The 21,960-nt window shown below is 43.3% G+C and overlaps 1 protein-coding gene across 2 annotated transcripts in view; it reads left to right on the top strand.

Moving 5' to 3' along the window:
• Nucleotides 1–15,871, top strand: part of LOC141272107 (heparan sulfate glucosamine 3-O-sulfotransferase 3A1-like) — a 291,265-nt gene extending 275,394 nt beyond the window's left edge. Inside the window, exon 7 of one of the 2 annotated variants that reach the window (XR_012321970.1) lies at nucleotides 11,188–11,313. Coding sequence is in view for 1 of the 2 variants with exons in the window: in XM_073682426.1 (XP_073538527.1) it covers nucleotides 11,188–11,809 (622 nt within the window). In the remaining variant the exon portion in view is untranslated. Of the gene's footprint in view, nucleotides 1–11,187 lie in introns of both variants that reach the window. The other variant, XM_073682426.1, reaches the window with a different exon arrangement.
• The last annotated feature ends 6,089 nt before the right edge of the window (nucleotides 15,872–21,960 follow it).

The raw sequence follows: 21,960 nt of genomic DNA, 5'->3' as shown, positions 1-21,960 counted from the left end.
TTCCTTTGTTTTTTAGTACGGTGTATAGTTTTTAAGGTTGGAAAAATATACAGGTTCATCAAGTCCAATGGGCAAAATCCTCATGGGGTGGATGCCAGGGATCATGCCTTTGAGATCCACCAAGAGAAAGAGCGTCTGGCTGGTGGAGCCATTTCAAGGAAGAGGTGTTAGCCACCCGGGTTAGAAACATGTCAATTCCAGTAGGGGTTAACCAACTGAGTAGTCAAGGTACAGGTCAGAACACATAGGATCAATCCAATACTAAATATGTCAGAATCAGAGAATTGCCATTCAATAATTAGTAAGGTACTTGTGGATAATAATTTAGATAGGGCACCATGTTCTTCCATTGGCCACCCAACCTATCCTGCTATTGATCTGCTGGGCTGCCCCAGCTGTGGGCTGGTCAGCGATGTCTTCTTCTCTTGCGGTCAGTCCCAGTCTGATGAACAGTGTTTTTCTGAGTGATCAGAGGTCTATCACCTATCCTGTAAGAAATATGATAATCATCCTTTGTAGTACATTGCTGTCCCATACTTGCCAATCTTTATAGATTCTTTTCCTGGAGTATTGGTAGTGCAGCTGGATGTAGGGATGAGTGTGATGTCTCAGTATTTTGGAGCAATGCACAATAGGGATCCTGCTTTCTGGGAGGCTGCTGTAATGCTCGGGAGATTTTCCAGCTCTTCTGGGAGTCCAAAAGGTTTGCCCTTTTTCCAGAAACCCTCCAGATATTCCAAGAAAATGGTCTCCAGACCATCTTTGGGGGTTATAGCTTAGCCCCATTCATTATCTTTAAAGACTCAGCCCACGGATCAGAGTGGTGACGTTTCTTGGAAGAAAGTCTTGATGTTTTTCTAACCTCTTTAGGTTTATTGAGGGCAATTGCATATCTATGCAATATTCATGTTTTTTTGGCTAGCGTTCCTGAGTGAAATAGGGGGAAGGGATTAAATATTCAAATTTCGAGCTTGGAAATTTTGACAAGTATGTAAAAGTTTGAAACTTGACTTAAGAGTACGTACCTGCACTAGAGAGACAGACTTCTTACTTCTGGAGAACTATTTTGCATGTCTCATTTTCCCAGGGGACATTGCTTATTCTATAAGACACCTTATGCAAGCTGGTGGTCTCCACAACGAGAAACAGTACACCCTTAGACTTGTACAGAATCCTGTGACGCACCACTTCATGTGCTGTCATTTGGTTCTTTGAACTATCTCCTCCTTTGGTGGAACATGGCGTATAGAAATCTACGTCTTGGAGGTTGGATGTGTTCTTACTAGTGAATTATTTTTCATTTTATTCCACAAGCTTAATAAAGGTATAGCCCTATTACATCTTTCATGGTTTTCTATTTTATCACATTGTGATCCATATTTTTTGGTTGAACATTAATTTTTTTGTGTTCTACGTCAGTTCGCCAATTTAGGCTTTTTTTTCTAAAGGAAACTGAAAAATTGCTCCTAAGCAATGAGGAAGATGAAGTGTGATTTTTAGGGAGGAAATACATAATAGTTACTTTACATTAGTGCATTTTGCACAACGTCTCAGCGTTGCTCTCGTTCCAAAGACACCATTGTAATGGTAGCCCGCCCCACTCCGTGCTCTGCTGTCACTTATGGAAGGTTAATGTGCGGAGCTGGCTCTGCGCCGTAGGCAGAAGATCCCATAATCCTAACAAGTGTCACATACTGTAATTGATTGATCAGATCTAAGCTTGGCTAATGCTTTAAACACCCCATCTGTTCTCAGAGACCTGAGCGGAGGAACGCACCAGCGTCTTACGCCTTCCAATTAGCTGGAGCAATTTCACAATTAGACAATTGATTTAACGATGGATTATGTCAGTCTGGAGAAGATAAGCACTTCTCATGTCTAGAAAAAAAATACTCTTCACTTGGGAAGTCATTAACGGGGAAATAGTTAAAAAGAGAATGACGCCATATCTTGGCTGGTATAGAAACTTCCTCTGGTGCTATCTGTGGGTGAACCCCAAGATCGTGGTTGGGTTGTGACTTTTTTTATTTTAATTTAAATGGGATTATACCACAAAAAGTTTCATAGGAAGTTAATTATTGGCTGAGGTCTGGTCAATGGGACCCACATTATTCCTCAGAATTGGTAGTTTTGAAGGGAATCTGTTGCCACCTCATGTTACCCCCATAAACTGCTATTACCCTAATCTAGCATGTCTTCACCAGAGTTTATCCTTTTAACTTGTGACGTTGACCCGCTAAGCTACAGGTCCTGTTGGAGATACAGACCTCGGGTGTAGGTGTGGCTGGCAATGGCACATGGGGAGCAGGAAGGACGAAGAGAAGTCAACAGGGACAGTCTAGCATTCTGTGCACGGGAGATGGAGATTACTAAACTTCAGTCTTGAATGGCAATCCAAAAACACAGATGAGTGTCTTAATGGGTTTTAAAAGTCCTAGAGAAATGATCTCACACGCTAGGCAACCTGCAAAGTCCAATGTGAAGCACAACAGAGGGCAGCTGACAGAGGTGAGGGGAGCAAAGCCCGAACCTGGAACTGGTGTGTAACACCTTTCTTATATTTTTCCTAACTCTCTACATACATCAGTATAACGTCCTTGATTCTTTCCCTCCCAGTATATAATTACCCTCTGAACGTCCCACGTCATGCTCAATCCATCACATAACCCGTCTCTGGCTTCTTGATTGACAAGACTTTGGCATCCATCAACTTTGAACTCTTGTCACAAACCCTGCGCATGTGCCCAATCCACTCCTCTTCTCAGCTAGTAGAGTGTAGCCATGTCATGATGCTTCTGGTATATGCGCGCTCCTTGACACACTGCTGGAGGGAAGAAAGGTGATATCACGACGTAGTGCCGGTGCATACCTGATTCAGTGGAAAAGCTAGCAAAGACACCTTTAGGTGTATTCTCTGGTTAGGTGTTATTGCAAATCTAGATAAGCAGTAAAGGTAATTTATTGATAAAATCCAAAAAAAGTTGATTTAATATTTTGGTTCTTTATCTAGACCTTCATAAAAATACATCGGATTGCAAGTAAGGAAGAAATTTGGCAGGTAAGAGAAATGTATCTAGCGCAATTTTAAGAGCAACCTCCCTTGCTATGGGTAAGGTGCCTTTGATGAAGGTCCAGATAAAGGACCGAAATGTTAAATCATCTTTTTTTGGATTGTATAAGTAAATCACCTTTACTGCTCATCTAGTCGAGTGCGAAGTCTTGCATTTACATTTATATACTGATTGGAACCCTACTCGGGCACCCTGAAATATACCTGCAGTGCCATACAGTATTGACTACTATATGTTCTAGGTAGGATTATTAATGTGCTGGTGAGGGATTTGGGCATTTAGGGAGCTTGTCAATCAAAGAGGGGCGGTGTGTCAGCCTCCCTCTGTGAAAAAGCCTACACATTAGCATACAGCATGGGAAGAGTTTGGGGACCTAATAATAAGGAGAACTTATTATTATAAATATGGTAGGAAAGCAGGCAGTAAGGTCCTGGATAGTAGATATGTGTTGGTAATGTAAGCTGTACCAGTGAACCAGATTACTGAGAGGGTTTAATGTGACTGGATTTTGAGTCCAGGTTTTTTGAGTAATCAAAAGAACCTGGCTGGGAAAGGACGATCCTATGATCCAGTCAGGGTTTACAGGCTTATTAACAGCAACTGGGTTAGCTCAGCAGTGTGGACTATGATCAGACTGGAGAAAGGCAGAGCTGCTGGTTAGTCTGTTCTGCAAAGAGAGGTAGACTGCAGCCAAACAGAGAGGTGTTTGTTTGGTGAACACATTTAATACAAGTGTGACCTGCTGCTGAAAATGGCAAGGTTGGTGAGGCTGCTATATTTATGTTGTTTCATTCTGTCTGAAGAAAAGGACTGTTTGTTAGAAAAGTGGTTCTATAACTGGGACTTGTTGAGGGGCAAATATGTCATGATCTCCTCTGGACCATTCGCAGGTTAATCTCACCCATTTGTAGACTTATATGAAGGTCCTGTCCTGTTACTCCACAATGAACGATTGTACATCTACCAGGTTAAATGTAATTGATGATAATTTTGTGTACTTTTCAATTTAACAATCAACCGACTTGGTTCAGTGAACCATCATTGTAAATCAATTTTCATGAATCACATGAGTTGAACTGGCCCCATTGCTAAAGTTCCAATTCGGGATATTAGTGTGGGGCTATAATCCAGGTTGGACCCTGACAGAGTAGTCAGGATAGTCAGGATAACAGGTGTGGTTTACGTAAAACCTGCCCAAAAGTGAGTGTTGCTGCCTGACATTGGGCATTCCCGGGGTGGTCTTGTGGGCATGACTTAATCATCCCTATTTTATGAACAGTGTTGTTGGTACGTATGCAAAGGGGACAGGACCACCCTTACATTAAATGCTTCTTCAGAAGCCTATACAAATTAAGCCAATAGAGGAACTGGTGAATAGTTACATTTTTACAGTTTGTATGAAGTTTTTGTGTACAAACTGATGTACAATTATTGTGTCTTAGGTCATTTCCCTTATCAGGACACTGCTGTACTTTTACACTGACAAAGTGGATAGGGAGAAAAAACATCCAGGTATTATACACTGCTGGAGGGATTCTTCTGTATATTTATTTATGAGCCTTTTTTTTGCCAGGTCTTTCCTGGGATTCATATTCAGAATCTGCAGTACAGTAGGGCAGAAACAGTAAAAGTGAACAGAAAATGTCCTGCTGTCTATGAGATTTCCTCTGCCCAAAAGTCTGAGTGGGATTCTTCTTTTCATCCACTAAGCAAAGTCATAGTTACCAACAGTTTCGAATTTAATGGGGATTTTTAAAAATTTTCATAAGCAATCTTGACAAATTCAGCCTCATCCTGGTCTGAATAGAAATGTGGTTTACATAAAACCCACCCTAAATTGTGTGTTGCTCCCTGACTTTGGTCATTCCTGGGGTATTCTTGGGCGCGTGACTTAAACATTGCTATTTTATGAACGGAAATATTGGTAATTTTGAAAAAGAAGATTGGACCCATTAGGTTTGGGCCACCTTTCTGTCTCATTGCAGCTGCATGATCTGTCCTTATGATATGTCTGCCATTGCATGTGTGGCACCCCAGGGGTCTTGTTTCCACAGTAATAGCCATATTACGTCTGAGAGCAGGTGGGAGGTCTCCTGGTCAGGAATCCTATGCATGCCACACCTCCTGCCCAGTCCTGGGAGGGGAAGAACTTCCCCTATATAAAACTAGGGCTGAGGCAGGGTTAGGGAGAAGAAGAGGAGTCCCAGACAGAGACACAGTCTGGTCTGGAGTGTAGCAAAAGCAAGGAAAGAAAGATCAGGAGCTCAGTGGGAGCAGTGCTAAAAGGAGTCAGGGGCTGGAAGCTGTAGAGCTCGCCCTGATTGAAGAGTTCTCACCGGACCCGGAGTCCGAGGCTGTGGGGACTAATCCTTACCCAGCAGCAGAAACCGACCGGCAGGGGATTTCAGGTCCTCTGGCCCAGAAACCCGAAGGCACGGTCACACGCAAGGGACCAGCACCGCCGTCGTGGAGCGGAAGCTACCAGAAGGCCCCGAGTCACCGGCCATACGGGTGAGCACCACACGGTACACTCAGGGACGTGGGCTACTTTTACCCGCCTCTAGCAAGGTAGCCAGAAGAGTACAATTAGTTGGGGAGGCCTACAACTCCGCCTGGCCAGGGGAGATCCTATCTGCTCACAGACTGACCAGGCCCCGATCGCTAGCCAGTACTCCGGGAGGGTCTACCTTTGCCACCAGTAAAGACCCTGAACTACACCGCACCGTCTCTGAGTGGTTCCTGGTGCCTGCGTGCAACTCTGCTAACCCCATCATTCACGTCGGCTGCCCTGAGGCCATACCCCTCCCGTTGGGGGTTATACCATCCACGCTGCACATCCGTACCACCGGCCTCAGCGGTCTGCCCTGCAGCGGCGGCTTCATAGCCGCATTCAACGGGTGGCGTAGTCGAACACTCTAACATCTACTGCTAAAGACTGCCATTTAGTTTGACACCCTGGGCACGGACCGGGTCACCGCCACGAGGACTACTACCCTCAATAGATCCGGCTCCGGGTATTCCCCGCGTGCGCAACGCTGCACCACAGCACAGGCCCAGGGGGCGCGTCACATGTAGAGGCTGTTGCTATACAGCAGAGGCCTCCAACCTTGAAACAGGTCACTTTTATATACAATGGTTGGGGCGTTGATCCTGGGAACTAGTCTGATTGCCGTATGTGGAGTCGGGAAGGAATTTTTCCGCTAATATGGAGCTATTAGTGTCTGCCCCATGTTTTTTTTGTCTTTTTCTGGATCAACAGGTTGAATTTGATGGACGTAAGTCTACCTTCAACCTTAAAACTATGAAACTATGGTTGTGTTGAGCTAAAAAATATCTGATGAAGAATTGATTTGATGAGGCTCTTTCCAAAATGTCAGCTACTCTGATACGGTTTTTGTTGTGGTGCTAACTGGTAGTAAAGGCACAACCTCCTTGGTAGCCATACTGGGGTCCTAAGAGCTCCCAAATTACTGGTTGGGTAACAATGTGGAAACATTGCACCCTCTCGAAATCCATATTGCGCGGAAACTTGAAATGCTTCTTAGATGTTGACGTCTTCTCTAGATCCTCTACAAGAAACAGCCGGAGTCTTTGAGTCTCTTTATAAAGGAATCCCTTGTTTGGCATCGCGTGAGGTCATATAACGACACTATGCAATATAATATTTTTACAAGGCCTCTCAAATTTAGCCACAGGGAGATGAAAAGCGTCCAGTGTCAGCAGGAAAATCCCTCCTCCGTTACTGTTGTCACCGAGCCGGCCGATATTCCACTGGCCACGCTTCTGCTTGCTCTGGACGCCGCTTTCCCTCTGGCTCCCCTCCATTTTGGCTCTATCTATATTATTACTTTATTCAAGCATCAATAATCTAGCAAAATTGACAGTTATTATTATCCAGCAGCCAGTAATAAGATTTTGATAATGTGTCTTTCCTGTGCAATAACCTTCCTGAATTGCCGCTTGCCAAATCCTCACTTAGTATTTGTTTGCCTTCTTCGCTCAGCTGCTGCGACGCCTCCCCCGGACGGCTGCGCACCCCCAGCTGCGATATAATGAATTAATCCCTCTGTAGAAAGACGTCAGGTTGAGTGGAGTTGTCAAAAGCGATGCAAACCTTCGCCCTTATTTACCCTGACTGGCGTTCAAAGGGCGAACAGATCATTGAGGTCTCTCCTATCATATTGCAGGCGGCTCAGCAATCTGTAGATTATAAGTGATGGCATGTGGCAGATTGTGTGCACAAGTGTAAAGTAATGATTTCAAGACGGAAGGGTGGGTGGCGAGCTTGGGTGGGTTAATGGACCACAAGAGGCTTTCGGAGGCCCCCTTCTTTCTATTTTATATACTGTATATAGAATGACTTTTACTATTCAGATAAAAGCTAACTAAAGCAGAAATGATGGCTAAACAAGTTATAAAATACATTGATGAATATATATTAGATAGACTTTAGAAAAAAATGATTTCATGAGCCGAAACGTCACTGGTCGTGGCTAATAAATAGTCCGTTTGGCTACTTTTCCACCATTTTGGAATGCTGCCTTCTATTTTTACATGTCCTTGTGTTTGGAGGCCTGCACCCAATGTTGAGGATTTGTGCTGCTCTAATTTTTTGTTTTCATAGATAGATAGAAATAAATTAGATTGTTGGATAGATACTGCACAACTCCATAATATCATCTTGTTTTTTGTGTATTCCAGCAAAGTCCCCCAAGCATAGCAGCTAGCGATGAGCGGATCGATTTGGGGGGCTCCATTTCAGCGTTTATAGAATGTTAGAATTGGAAGGGACCTCTAGGGTCATCGTGTCCAACCCCTTGCTCAATGAAGGATTCACTAAACCATTTCAAGTCCAGGCCAATGGCACCTTTCGGCACAATGGGAGGCCCGCGAATCTCTTAGCTTCCGGCGCCCCCGGCATGGCTTTTGGTTAGCCAGGGCTGGTGCGATGTCATCTATGAGTCACGTTGCACAGATGACATCGCGCCGGCTGCGACAAATCAAATGCTGCCCGGGCACATCTAAAGTTAAAAGATTCACTGGCCTCTCATCTAGCCAACAGATGACACTGGCGTCAGGCGTGGACATACCATTGGTGCAACGTTTGCAGCCACACAGGGGCCAAGATGTCAGGAAGCCCACTTCCACCTCCAAAGCAGCAAAAGCTTCTGTCACAGACACATTATTGGAGTGCGAAAGGGCCCATAAACTGTACTTGCACAGGGGCCATATTTTGCCTGTGTCCTTCCTGAGTAACCTGGACGCTGGACTGGAGTCCCGCAATTCGATCCACTCATCTCTAATAGCAGCCTCTTCAACAGTTGACCAGCGAGGGTACCGATATGATGTTAGTGGCTAATACTAAGGATTTCCATCAATTTTAAAAAAGTGGAAAACCCTGTTAGAGATCTTGTCTCTTTGGGCAGCCAAGAAATTTATTATTGATTGTTTGATAATTATAACTTTTTTACATGTGAAACAACATGTTGGGTAATGATGTAGCTACTGGATTGTTGTTATGGGGTCGTGAAGCTCTTGCACATTTTTGTGATCATCATCAGCCGGTAATATTTCACTGAGATCCCGAGAGAGGTGATTGTTTCAAAGATAAATTAGAGCTTTGTAGCATTAGCAAATTGGTCTAATTATCTTAGGTGCCCTGGGCTCCCGGTGTCAGCTCCAGTTTGGCTGCGTTATTTGAAGTGCTAATTGTCTCTTTAGAGTAACGAGAGGGGGTTTAAAACTTTTACAATTGGGATACAAATATCTCTGCTCCTCTCACAAGATTCACAACTTAGGGCGAGATGTAACTTTTTATTCTTGCAAGAACTTGTATCTATTTTTTTTTTTATTTCGGGAAAAATATACTTTGACCTTTCATTTAGATGGGGGGGGGAGTAAAAGCTAATTGAAAAGACCTGGTGTATAGAGACTTCCATTCAGGCAATAATTTACTGAAATAACTTATGCAGAATAGCTCTCTTGCAGAAGGAAGAAAACGATCTTACATGATCCTAACCAGACACCTATCTGGAGGCATCTGTTTCAGGTTTCTTCATCAGGATAGACTAGTTGGCTGAATGTAATGTCTTTGATGTAGCCTAAGTACTACTGGTTCTCATAGAAGTCCCCAAACTAGTGTGTGGAGACTTACAGGAAATGCTCCAAGTATGAAAAAACAGCTCTCCTCCAGAAGGAAGATGGATCATATTACTCAACTAGAGATTCCAACGAAAGAAAAACGTTCAAGATCCCCAAAACACCAGTCTACAGGTGTCAAGGTTGCCAACTTGACCTCTGATCAGAAGCAACGAGCCAGCAAGAGAGTGCACTGTCAGTGTTAAGGGGAGGGTTGCAAACAACTTTATTAAATAATGGAAAGCAACCGAACCCGGGGTCCGCGATACAGCCTGGAGGACTGCGGCCGAACAACTTCCGGGTAAGAAGGTAAAACAACCAACTGAAATAACAATCCCCTCCGTGTTACTGCACACCGGAACGGGAATAGGGATTCGCACTATCTCTGTTAACTGCACGAGAGATGTGCGACAAATTATGTATCCTTAGCCCTGTTCACTGCACAGGGACTACGCAGCAGGCGCTAGGATGCGTGTGTGATTCACGCCGGCGTATACTTGCTCCCAGCCGGCGTGCTACCGGACTGAGGAGTATCTCTCCACGTGGCTTACAAGCGGTGCCGGGAATACGGCGTCTGCAGACTGCTCGAGGTGTATGGCGACCCCTTTGTCGGAGCCAGACTGTCAGACGAAGCTACCTGCCTCCCTCCATCTAAGGCTGCCTATCCCCCGCTAAACCTGCCTGACAGAAGCTAAAGCACACGTGGAGCCCAAACTACCAAGCGTCCACACAATAACACCATCATAGCTCAATGATCAGAGCCCGCCGCCATGTTTGTGGGCGGGCTATTTAAAGATTAAGCCCTGCGCACCATCGCATTATTGGTGATGTCACCCGCGACCAATCAAGCGGTGCCAGGTCACTGGATCAGCTGACTCCCAAACCACCAATCACGGTCCGCCATGTCACAGGCATGCTCAGTGCAGTGAATCCTGGACTTAGGCTGTAGCAGCCCTGTTTCCCTCCGCAACCTACGCTTCATGTTGCTAGGAACAAAGACCCAAGAGACAACCTGTACATCTTGTGCACCAGCTAGGCTTTGGGACTGACGACGATGCTGAACAGCATCAGCCCTGGCTGGACTGGAATGAGAGACCACAGAATCCACTGATGGTTCTGAACCCATTTTGGATCCAGCAAACGCCTAACAGTCAGTGTGCATTGTAAAAACAGGAAAAGCAGAGACCAGCACCACCCCAACAAATGATGTCACTTGCGGGGGCAAGTGACCCCGCTTTTACGGTACGCTGGGTAATCTTACAACATTCACTGACAGTACGCTCTCTTGCCAAAGTTTTACTTCTGATCAGAGCTGGCAAGAGAGCGCACCGTCACTCTGCATATTGCATAGTGACAAGAATCTACTGAGCATATGCTGGAATTGACAACCAGTAGATAAGGGACTAGCCCAGCCCCTGAAATGGAAATCATTGGTGACGCTTTGTCTCACGGTGAGGGCAGAGGCTGTGGCAGTACCCCCTGGTGACGACTCTTTTGACTATCCTAGCATGCATTGGGATTCTCAAACAAAACATCATCAAAGACGAAGTAGTAAAGAAAATAAATAATGCAGTTAGATAGTGTAGTGAGAGAACGATAGGGAATTCTTAAAGTATATTAGAAAATAGATTAGATTCTGACATTAAATAGGTAGACATTTAGGATTAAAATAAATGTTAGTTTTGGACCACCCCTTTAAGCTGCCAACAGGGGTGTCTGGCTGCAGCTTTCGCCTCTCTCGCTGGTCCAAACACATGCACACTCAGCTCTCCAATCACCTTGTGCATGGCGGGGTGAGGAGGGATAGCTGACAGCTATCCAAATTGTATGATCAGCTCTAGAATCGTAACTTTCTTTTCAAGGGAATTGGGTCTTTACTCTTTACATGTTATGTTTGGATTGTTGCATGAGCTAATTGTATGCAATTATATCATGCATTAGATTCTGTTTGCTAATTTTCTGTATTATTTTTATCTAGGCAGTTGATGCCGAGGACATTAGATGGTCAGATCACCATGGAAAAGACCCCCAGTTATTTTGTGACGAAGGAGGCTCCATCTCGGATCTCTGCCATGTCGAAGGATGCTAAGCTGATTGTGGTGGTGAGGGATCCGGTAACTCGCGTCATATCGGATTACACTCAGACGTTGTCCAAGAGGCCTGACATCCCCACATTTGAGAGTTTGACATTTAAAAACAGGACTACGGGTCTTATCGACATCTCATGGAGTGCCATCCAGATCGGCATCTATGCTAAGCACTTGGAGAACTGGCTCCAGTATTTCCCTATGAGCCAGATCCTCTTTGTAAGCGGGGAGAGACTGATCACGGATCCCGCCGGAGAACTGGGACGTGTCCAGGATTTCCTTGGACTTAAGCGAATCATCACAGACAAACATTTTTATTTCAACAAGACTAAGGGTTTTCCATGCCTGAAAAAGGCGGAGGGGAGCAGCAAACCCCACTGTTTGGGCAAAACTAAGGGCAGGACTCACCCCAACATAGACCCAGAAGTTGTCCAGAGATTGCGCGAGTTCTACCGGCCATTCAATATGAAGTTCTACCAAATGACTGGCCAGGACTTTGGCTGGGACAGCTGACAGACATAGGATACATGATATACACAATATATTTTTTAGTGTTACCTCTTCCTACATATAAGACATGTATTTTGTATGTTGTATGACAGCTTTTATTTCACATAATGTATTTAAAGTCTTATTTAATTACATCTTTTTCTTGAGAATTGTTTCACTACTTAGTGTCGCTTTGTATATTTTCTTATAAATTCTTTATATTTAGAGGACCTTAAAAACAATGTTATTGAAAGTACCAAATAAGTTTGTGGCTTGATAATGTGTACCCATGAGGCTTTGCACCAAATGTACACTTAGGACACATCGTCTACCAACACTTCCCTCTATGTTGATAGGCGGAGGAAGGCAAAAATATTTTGTGCCATTTTGTATCCCCAGAATTGAAAGTTTTCCCCTATCCATAGTATAGAGGATAACTTATCGATCACTGGAGATCCAACTGTTGCGACCCCAAGTGTGATAATTTGAGGTTGTGGGTTGTAATAATCAGCTAGCCAGGTTAATGATGTAACTATTTTTATTCCTTAAGTTCACGGTCTTAGAGCAACTCCGGGTAGATGGACACAATGGAATGCTCCCAGTCCATAAGATCCCAACCTGAGGCCGATAGTTCCACTGTCTCCCAACTTTTGGTTGGCCCAGCTTTTGTATCTCCCGCTGGTATAGTCTGCAGTCACAGCCCATGCTTCTCCAGATGATGGATACCACGACTTTAGCTCGTATATCCAGCTCCAGGCGGCAACAACATATTGTACAGTCCCAACCTGAGTTCTCTCAACGTCTTCATGGGTTCAGCAATGGGCAGTGGAGCAGATCTGTATTCCACCAACTGGAGCAGAGGTTCCTTGGGCTGATCTCCTGTAGAGTCTCTCTGAAGTGGGAGATGGGCCCCTTTTTTACCCACAGCTCTCATTCATGGCATTCTCCCACAGGATTGGGGGAAGGTAATACCTTGTTGTTCTATTGTTCAATTAACCTGCATATTTGTCCTCTAAGTTTTGTAGACTAGTAAACCGCAGAGGCTGATACAATATGTAATCAGCAGGTATTCCAAAACTTAACAAATATTGATTGTTCAATTAACCTGGGTATTTGCCCTCCAATGTTTTGTATACTAGTAAATCGCAGGATGCTGATACAATACATAATTAGCAGGCATTCTACAGATTACCATACAATAATGGCTCGTGTCCCTTGACTTACTTAACAATACATCTGGCATAATTAAGAATAAACGCTGTGTCGTCACACCAAGTACCACCAAGCGAACGAGGCTCACTGTAAATAAAGCAAAGGTTCATAGTTGACCTGTATTCATTGTCTATAAGACTGCCAGAGAAAGCTGATTTTAGAGTTCCTACCTTTGAATTCTGGGAATACTCTCTTAAGCACAGTTATCGTCAATATGAGCACTTGCACCATTTACGTTCTACTGTTTCACTGAGCCACGTTAAAGATTTGCACTTTATGCAAAAAGCTCTTTGGGCCATGCACTTTCTAGAGTTCCATTTATTAATGATCCAACAAGGTGTAAAACTCTGAGCTTTTTTTCCCCTCTTTCCAAGACTTAGTGAATTTTATAAGTCAGATGCTAGTTGCATTAGGAGGTCTTGTCTGTATAATACAATTATTTTAACATAATTTAACATTTTTTTTAACATCAACATCTGTTTTTAACAACAGAGACAGCCATGTTTTAACCTTAAAGGGGTTGTCTCATGAAGAACACTCCTGTGCATATGCACTATTAGGGCATTATATGGACATTATAGAGTTGGGTTGACTGCTTTAGACCCCCCTCTATTAGCCAAAATAGAGAGCTGCTCTAGAGGAGAGACCCCATTCTGGCTATCTTGGGCCATCCTAGTACTGCATGGATGACCATTGATGGACAATACCAGGAAAATGCTGATCTATCAGCTATTCACCAGAGGGGCTGGAAGCAGAGGCTGAAGCATGCAGCTGACCACTAAGTTTGGCATATTTTGAAAGGGGTTGTCTCTAACGATAAAACTTTCTACGGCTCATGAACATGGCTGTATTATAGCTCCAAAATTCAGCACCCTTTGAAACCTAAGGGATTTGAGATGGGTGAATCCCCTAAAATTATTTTCGGGCAGATTTGATTCAGTCCAAATAAGTTTGGTCCAAATTGAAAGGACCCTAGTTCCCGTAAAAATGGTTATTATGCTCTGAGGTCTCTCCTGACCTGAAAGCTTCATAAATGGAGTTGAGGGAAGGAGTTAAAAAATAAAATTCATACTCGCCTATCCTAGGCCTGCCACCACAAATCCCTGGTCGGTTCCATGCTTGCTCCCTCCAGTCTTTGGATTTTCCAGAGATGACTAGGCCTCCTGCAGTCAAGTAGGCTGTGACACAACATTATCAATGTCAGTGACTTTCAGGGCTGTGGAATCGGTAAGCCAAACCACCAACTCCGACTCCTCAATTTCCCTGACTTCCAACTCCACGACTCTGACTCCACAGCACAGCCTCACTACTGAGCATGTACATAAAGTGCAGCACAGATTCATCTCAGCTAAAAGTCTAGATCCTTAGATCAGGAATAGAACAGACATTTATAGGACATTTCATAACTTTCCCAAATTCTTATGAAAAATTTACAGCACATTCTGCATTGTACTACTGAACCCAATTTATTATATATTTTAGGAGTCGGAGTCGGTCCATTTTATACCGACTCCAACTCTACCAAAATGGACACTGACTCCGACTCCACGACTCTTGACTCCACAGCCATGAGTAACTTGTGTCATTTCCAATGGGACTGTGTGAGGCCTAGTGAGCACTGGAGGATCCATAGACCAGAGGGAGCACGCAGAGGACTGGGCGGGTGCAATGGCAGGACAAGTGGTGGGCAGGTAGGACAGATTAGAAACATGTTTAATTATTTTTTTAACGGTTTCTGGCCCTCAAAAGAATGAATCAGTTATGAATTGATTTACTCACCTCTATAAGGGACTGTACTGTGCCTCTCTGATTTCATATGGAATCCAAAATAAAAGAAATTATGTTAAATTCCCTTAAAAAATTGTTTCTAAAAGAAATTATAGATGTGGCCTTTCCATCTTTCTTTCTGGCTTCTCATATCCTAAAATGAGTGGCGTAAGATGGCCAGCTTTGAAAAGAACAAAACATGGTTTTGTGACACTCTGTCAGGAGATGTTTATGCATTATATGTGTCTATTTGTGTCCATCCAGTGGTTGTGATATGAATTGCAGCTGTTCCGAATTTTGCTATCTTGTTGCGATAATGTATTGCATTTACAAACTGGAATCCTTAGTGGAATTTGCTGAGAGGTACAGTAACGATGGACACATCTTTACCGACATAAACCCCATGCATACAGGTCCGTTGTGTGCATGAGCCCATAGGCACAATCAGTGTCAGTCTGAAGAACATTGGGCCCACCAGAGGATTTGAACATTGGGCCCACCTTTCTTCCCTACTCAAGAGCCCCATAGCCATTGCAAGGTTTGCACTATGAACTCTTATGAAGGAGAAGCCAGGGCCCACCCGAGGATTCTCCGGTTCTCTGGTGGGCCAGTCTAACCCTGGGCACAATGATGTCATTGGGGCACAGAGTGCTGCTTCCCGTCTTCTGACCACCAACATGGCTGCATCCTGCTTATACAGGAATCACCAACATTTTCTAAGATTTGCAGAAACTTTTTGAAAAGTTATCAGTAATTTCAGAAACTGTTTATACCGGTTTCAGGCATTTCCGTCGAGTTTTAGAATTGTACCTTTCAAACATATCATTTAGATGCATTTGTTTTACAATTAACACATCTGATTATTCTGCTAAATTACCCACAAATAATTGTGTTTTCTCATTCCTTGCAGTTTGTTTTTATGATTACTTTATTTCACTAGCACATGTGGTAAACGGCTCCATTTATCTCACCGGAGAATTCTGTCTTTTTCTCTCTTTTAATTGTTGCCTCCCGCATTGCTATGATTTACTCACAGTATTAACGACAGATTTAAAGGGCAATACTTCCATCATTTTCCTATTGACTATTTTATGCTCAAATGCACCAAAGCCCTAAGTTTAATATCTATTAAAAATTGCCTTATGTAAATACTGAGAAAATAAAATCTATTTTAATAAAGGAGTTGTCTACTAAATCTTGAGTTTTTCATTTAGCCTATCACTGAAGTTTAAAGAACTTGATCTCTGGCTGTAGAAGGTCACTGCACTTTGCAGATGCCTTCTTAATCTTTCCTCCTTTAAGACCCAGCGGCGACCTCCCTCCTGTTGTTGATTGACACACCCTTGCATGGGAATTAAAAACTCTTAGTTTGCTGCAGGGAATTGCCGGTGATACTTCTATGTAACTTTGTGCATGCTTGGAGCACTAGCTGTTGGCTGGCTTCTTCTCTGGTGCCCTTGGAGGACAGTTGCGTTACCCCTCAAGTGTCTGCTCAAGTTAAGTTTATCCCCTTTGTTTGTCTACCTTGTTGTCTTTAGTTTGTAGTGGGGCCTGACCAAAGCTCACCCCTCCCTATCTAGAGCCAAGCTCTAGGGATATACAGGGTTCAGGGTCCTGCTCGGCGACAGGTGTGTAACCTATATAGGGACGGTAGGATAGGCAGGGTAATATTAGATCTGCCTAGAGGTCTCCACTCACCCTTTCCCCAGTTTTTGGGCTTCCTCCCCCTCTTCCCTCCGTTTTGCACTTAGTCTTTCCCACACCTTGCGTGACAAAACCAAACCGGAATATGTATTGCAACTTAGATTATTCAAAGTAAATCCCTCACAGGCTATGTTCACATAGTGTTTAAGCCTATAGTCAATAGCTCCCTTGGGGTTAACATCTGAAGCCCTAGACAACAGGATTCGAGCGTTTGCACTGATGGGGCCATTGACTGTAATGATACAGACAGAGACACTGTTTGCTCTGTCGGACATAATTTTCAACTGTATATGCTTATTTTAGGCGGGCTCCAAGACGCAGTCGACCATATCTTAGAGCTTGCCTCAAATAGGCATATACAGCTGAAAATGATGTCCGACAGAGCACAGTGTCTCCATCTGTATCATTACAGTCAATGGCCCGTGAGTGCATACGCCCAAATCCTATTTTCTAGGGCTTCAGACACAAGCCCTGATGGAGCCACTGACCATAGGCTAAAACACTATGTGAATATAGCCTTACTGATGACAGCTTTCCACCCTCTTGGCGTTCTCTCAAGCAGTTTCATCAAGCCATCAACTGAATTGGCTTCCAATGAACAGGTTGCTTCATCAAGAGATCATTTGTGAAATCACCAGTCTTCAGAAAGTGTTTGTGACCATCAGGCGTGTTTTGCAAAGACAATGTTGGTACATACAGTAGCTCAATACAGTGCTGAGCCATATTTCTCAACTGTTCTAAGCCAGAATATGGCAAGAACCACTCAACTAAGAGAAATGATAGCCCGTCATTACTTTTAGAAATGAAAGTCAGTCAATACGGAATATTGCTAGAACCTTGAAAGTATCCTTAAGTGAAGTTATGAAAACTCATTCTCATGATGACTTCCCCAGGAAAGTAACACAAAGAATTATGTCTGCTGCAGAGGATAAGTTCAACAGCCTTAGAAAATGCAAATTGACAGCACCTCAGATAACAGCCCTCATAAATGATACACATACACCAAGTAGCAGATAAACCTCAACGTCAGCTGTCCAGAGGAGACTGAGAAAAACAGGGCTTTATGGTCAAATTGTTGCAAAAACTTGATTACGGAGGACCACCAGCAAGTTTGGGCCGAGCAACACAAGGACTGGACATTAGATCAGTGGAAATTTATACTGTGGTTTGTGATTTTTGGTACCAACCACCATGTCTTTCTGAAATGCAGAAAAGGTGAGTGGATGGTTTTTACATGTGTGATGCCCACCGGGAAGCATGGAGGGGAGGTGTGATGGTGTGGAGTGCTTTGCTGATGTCACTATTGGTGATTTATATACCAAATACCCGGCACATTACCCATCATCGCCACCACATGAGTCTGCAGCGATTACATCTCATCTGGGCAGCACTTAGTGGGACATCTAATTAGTGGGACATCATTTGTCTTCCAACAGAACCATGACCCAAAACACCTCCAGGCTATGTAAGAGCTATGTGGGCTAGAAGGAAAGATGTCATGGCCTCCACAATCACCTGACCTCAAACCCAATGAAGATGGTTTGGAATGAGTTGGACACGGAGTGAGGGCAAAGCAACAACAAATGCTCAGCACCTGTGGGAATGACTTCAGAACTAATGAAAGCAATTACAGGTGACGAACTGATGAAATTGCTTGACAGAATGTCAAGGGGGTTAGAGCTGTCATAAGACTAAGGTGGGTGAGACTTTGAGAAATCTAATGTTTAATTTTCTGGTTTGCTTCTCATGTTTTTCTCTACTCCTTGTTTCCATATGTGTTCCATTGTGGTTTTGCTGCCTTTAGTCTGAATCTACAATATACACATTCCAATAAGAACAAGGAAACCATTGTATGAACAACTTTTACCAGTACTGTATATACTACATATTTATATATACACAATATATATGTATAACTGTTTATAAATTATGTTGCTGTCCACTGCCTGTTGTCAGGTGTAATCCATCTCTAGCAAAGACACGGAGATGGATTACAGGAAGTGGCAGCAGGTCTTTATCTTTCTACATAAAATGGGGACAGGTGTTTTCCTCGTTTCTTTGTGTCTTTGCTCCTGCTCTCCTGTCTGTCAAACTGCATACAGGCATAACAAAGAGGCAGGCTTTCAGTTCAGGGCAGGTCAACAATTAACCAATTGCAGAATCAGTGCATGCCAGGAAGTGAGGGAAAGGTTACTCCAGAAACTATAGTATAGGCAGAAAGCTGATGATGAGGAATCACCCACTTGGTGTATGGCAAGGTGCACATAGAAGCAAAATCTGGACAGTTACTGGATATGGGCATAAAACAGTTTTACTATTTTAAACAAAAAATATCTTCAGTTTAACTCAAATTAGTTGATGTAAATATGAGTACACCCCACATCAAAAACTACTATATCTAGTATTTTGTATGACCTCCATGATTATTAAGAACAGCACCTAGGCTTGTAGGCCTGGAATGAACAAGATGGCGACATTTTTCAACATCTATCTCTTTCCATTCTTCTAGAACAACCTTTTTAGAGCCTGGGTGCTGGATGGAGAGTGATGACAACTCGTCTCTTCAGAATTCCCCATAGCTGTTCGGTTGAGTTCAGATCAGATGACGTACTTGATGAATGGGGTCCTGGGTTCAAATTCCACCAAAGATGACATCTACAAGGAGTTTGTATGTTCTCCCTGTTTTCGCATGGGTTCCATCTAGATTCTCCGGTTTCCTCCCACATTCCAAAGACATACTGATAGGGAATTTAGATTGTGATCCCCAATGAGGACAGCGATGATGATGTCTGTAAAGCGCTCTGGAATTAATGGCGCTATATAAATTAATAAATAAAAATAAATCACGTTCACCCTGTTCTTCAGAAATGCATTATTAGGCCTCATTCAGAAGACCATTTTTCATGGATCTATGGAGCTTTTGACTATGTGCCCACGATGCAGAAATGCTCCGGATTTTTTCCTGAGTGTTTCTGCATCTCCCTGGCAGAAAAAACGCATGTGGATTGTACATGCGGATTGTACATGCGGATTGTGCATGCGGATTGTGCATGCGGATTGTACATGTGGATTGTACATGCGGATTGTGCATGCGGATTGTACATGCGGATTGTACATGCGTTTTTCCTGCCAGGGACATGCGGATGTGAAGCGTTCTTCACATGCATTTCCGCATTCGGGTTGTCAAGCGCTTTCCAAGCGATTTTAGCATCACTTGGAAAGTGCTTGACAACTTGGTCACACTATATAAATCCATGCAAACGGCATGGATTTATATATGGTGACTGTAAAGAATGGTAAAAAATAAAAAAATAAATCTACACTTACCTTCTGATGGCGCCCGGAGTCTTTATTCGCTCCGTCCTGGCTTGCCGGCAGCTCGCGCAACACAGAAGGACCTGCCGACGTCAGCATCGCGTGACCCGTCACATGACTAGATGACGTCAGTGCAGGTCCTTCAGTCCACCGCGAGCTGCCGGCAAGCAAAGACAAGGAGACCGGGGGCCATCAGAAGGTAAATATAATATTTATTTTTTATTTTATTCTTTTTTTTACAGGTTCTATGGTACGCGTGTCCGGAGGAGAGTCTCCTCTTCTCTAGACCCGGGTACCATCCGCACATTGGAATGCATGGAATGCGCATCTACATATACAGTGATGCGGAATCCATGCGTTCCAATGCAAGTCAATGACGGCGAAAACGCAGCGCTTCCGCAAAATAATTGGTAGTGCTGCGTTTTTTTCCGCAATGATAATCCGCGGTGGAAATTTCCGCAGCATGTGCACAGCACATGCGGATTATCATTGGGGAACATGGCAGGCCTTCTACCATGCGTTTTTTAAGCGTTTCTGCAGCGTTTTTACGGCAGCTGAAACGCTTAAAAAACGCATTGTGGGCACACAGCCTTTCTCATGCCTGTTTTTTGTGCACCATGCATCCGGCGAAAAAATCATACAGATATGTCCGTTTTGATCTGAATCATGGATCAAAATCACCCATATAAGTCTATGGGTTCATTAAAATCACAGACAACACAGATCCATGTGCCATTCATGTGCTGTCTGTTATGAACATTAATATTGCAATGGGTCAGAGAAGCTGTGCAATTTTTCTTTTTTCTATATGAGAAATTCACTGATGAAAATCTGATCCAAAGCACTAACAATTGTTCAGATGTCCATGATTTTTCTCATACGTAAATACAAGTTTTGAGTTTCAACAGTGTTTTCGTAGTGTTAATCTTTACCGTCAGTGTTTCATCAGTGATTTTTTCACGTATGTAAAAACAACAAGTGCACAGCTTCTCCTATCCATTACAATGTTAATGTTAATCATGTATGGTACCAGGGCTGCACACTGAGGAGATCCGTGTGCGGTCCCTGATTTTTATGGTCTTATAAATGGGTAATTTTGATTTGTGACTCTGATTAAAAAAAAGTATTTATCTCACAACAGCCAAACCAGACATTAATATATGTCCTTTTTTCAGTGCCGATACTGGGTGTGAATTGCAAAACTGGGTGCAATGAGGAAGTATGAATATTCGTTTAGGCAACTCAAGAGTCAAACCGCATGGCATTCTGGGTTACGGTGATGCAGTATTTGACAATAACAACAGTTTAGTGCAGAACAGAACGTGGCATAATAGGGATCCATTAGTCTGCCGATCACATTGCTGCCGGTAAATTGTTTTAATGTGCAAAAATTGTCAGTGTCTTATTACAGGAGGAACTGATGGGATTTGCTTTTAGCGAAGTAAAGTCCTCGGCGAATCCATACAGAGTAGGACAAAGCGAAACCCACAGGTATTAAGACGCTGGTACGACGATCATCTTGTACACAAATAAATTGCCTTTTAGAAAAAAATAAAAAAAGGAGGAAAAAAGAGAATATAGAGGATTTTCTGAAAGCCGGAAAGTTTTCAGAGGCTTTTACTCATAATCGCTTGGAGGAAAGTTTAATGATAATGACGAAGAAGAAAAAAAAAATCTGCAATTGTGTCACTTTGTGTATTGTATATAATAGCTTTTTATGATGTTTTTATATTTTTTATTGTAAACTGGAGATATAATCGTCAACTTTTGTGTTCAGTGGGAAAGTCGATTTTAGCTACAAAAAGGCTTGTTTTGTGTACAGAGGCGAATCTCACTTTCTGCCTCTGTGCATTTGTTTCTTTATTGTAGGAGAAAAAAGTGGTGGTGAAGGTTCGCCACCTCTTAAAAATTAGTGAGAGGTTGTCACAGCGCTGCTCCCAATCAACGCCACCCTCATCTGGACACAGAAATAATTATCTGAGTCTGGCAGATCACATACAGTATATGTAATTTCCATGTCAGAGAGGAACAGCATGCTGCCAAGAGTAGGGACAGGCACCTACTAATAGTCCTCGATATTTCCTCCCGATTATGCACACTGGATGATACAATTTTTCTTGCCAAAGGATGTCTCTCTAAGCACCCAAACCAATCGGTGCTGGCCAACTAAGTATGCA

This window comes from Phyllobates terribilis, unplaced genomic scaffold (assembly GCF_046119375.1).
Source record: "Phyllobates terribilis strain yellow unplaced genomic scaffold, ASM4611937v1 Scaffold_5__5_contigs__length_657084704, whole genome shotgun sequence".
NCBI lineage: Eukaryota > Metazoa > Chordata > Amphibia > Anura > Dendrobatidae > Phyllobates > Phyllobates terribilis.
Note: the sequence above shows the minus strand (reverse complement) of the source record. Positions and strands in the feature narration are given on the sequence as shown.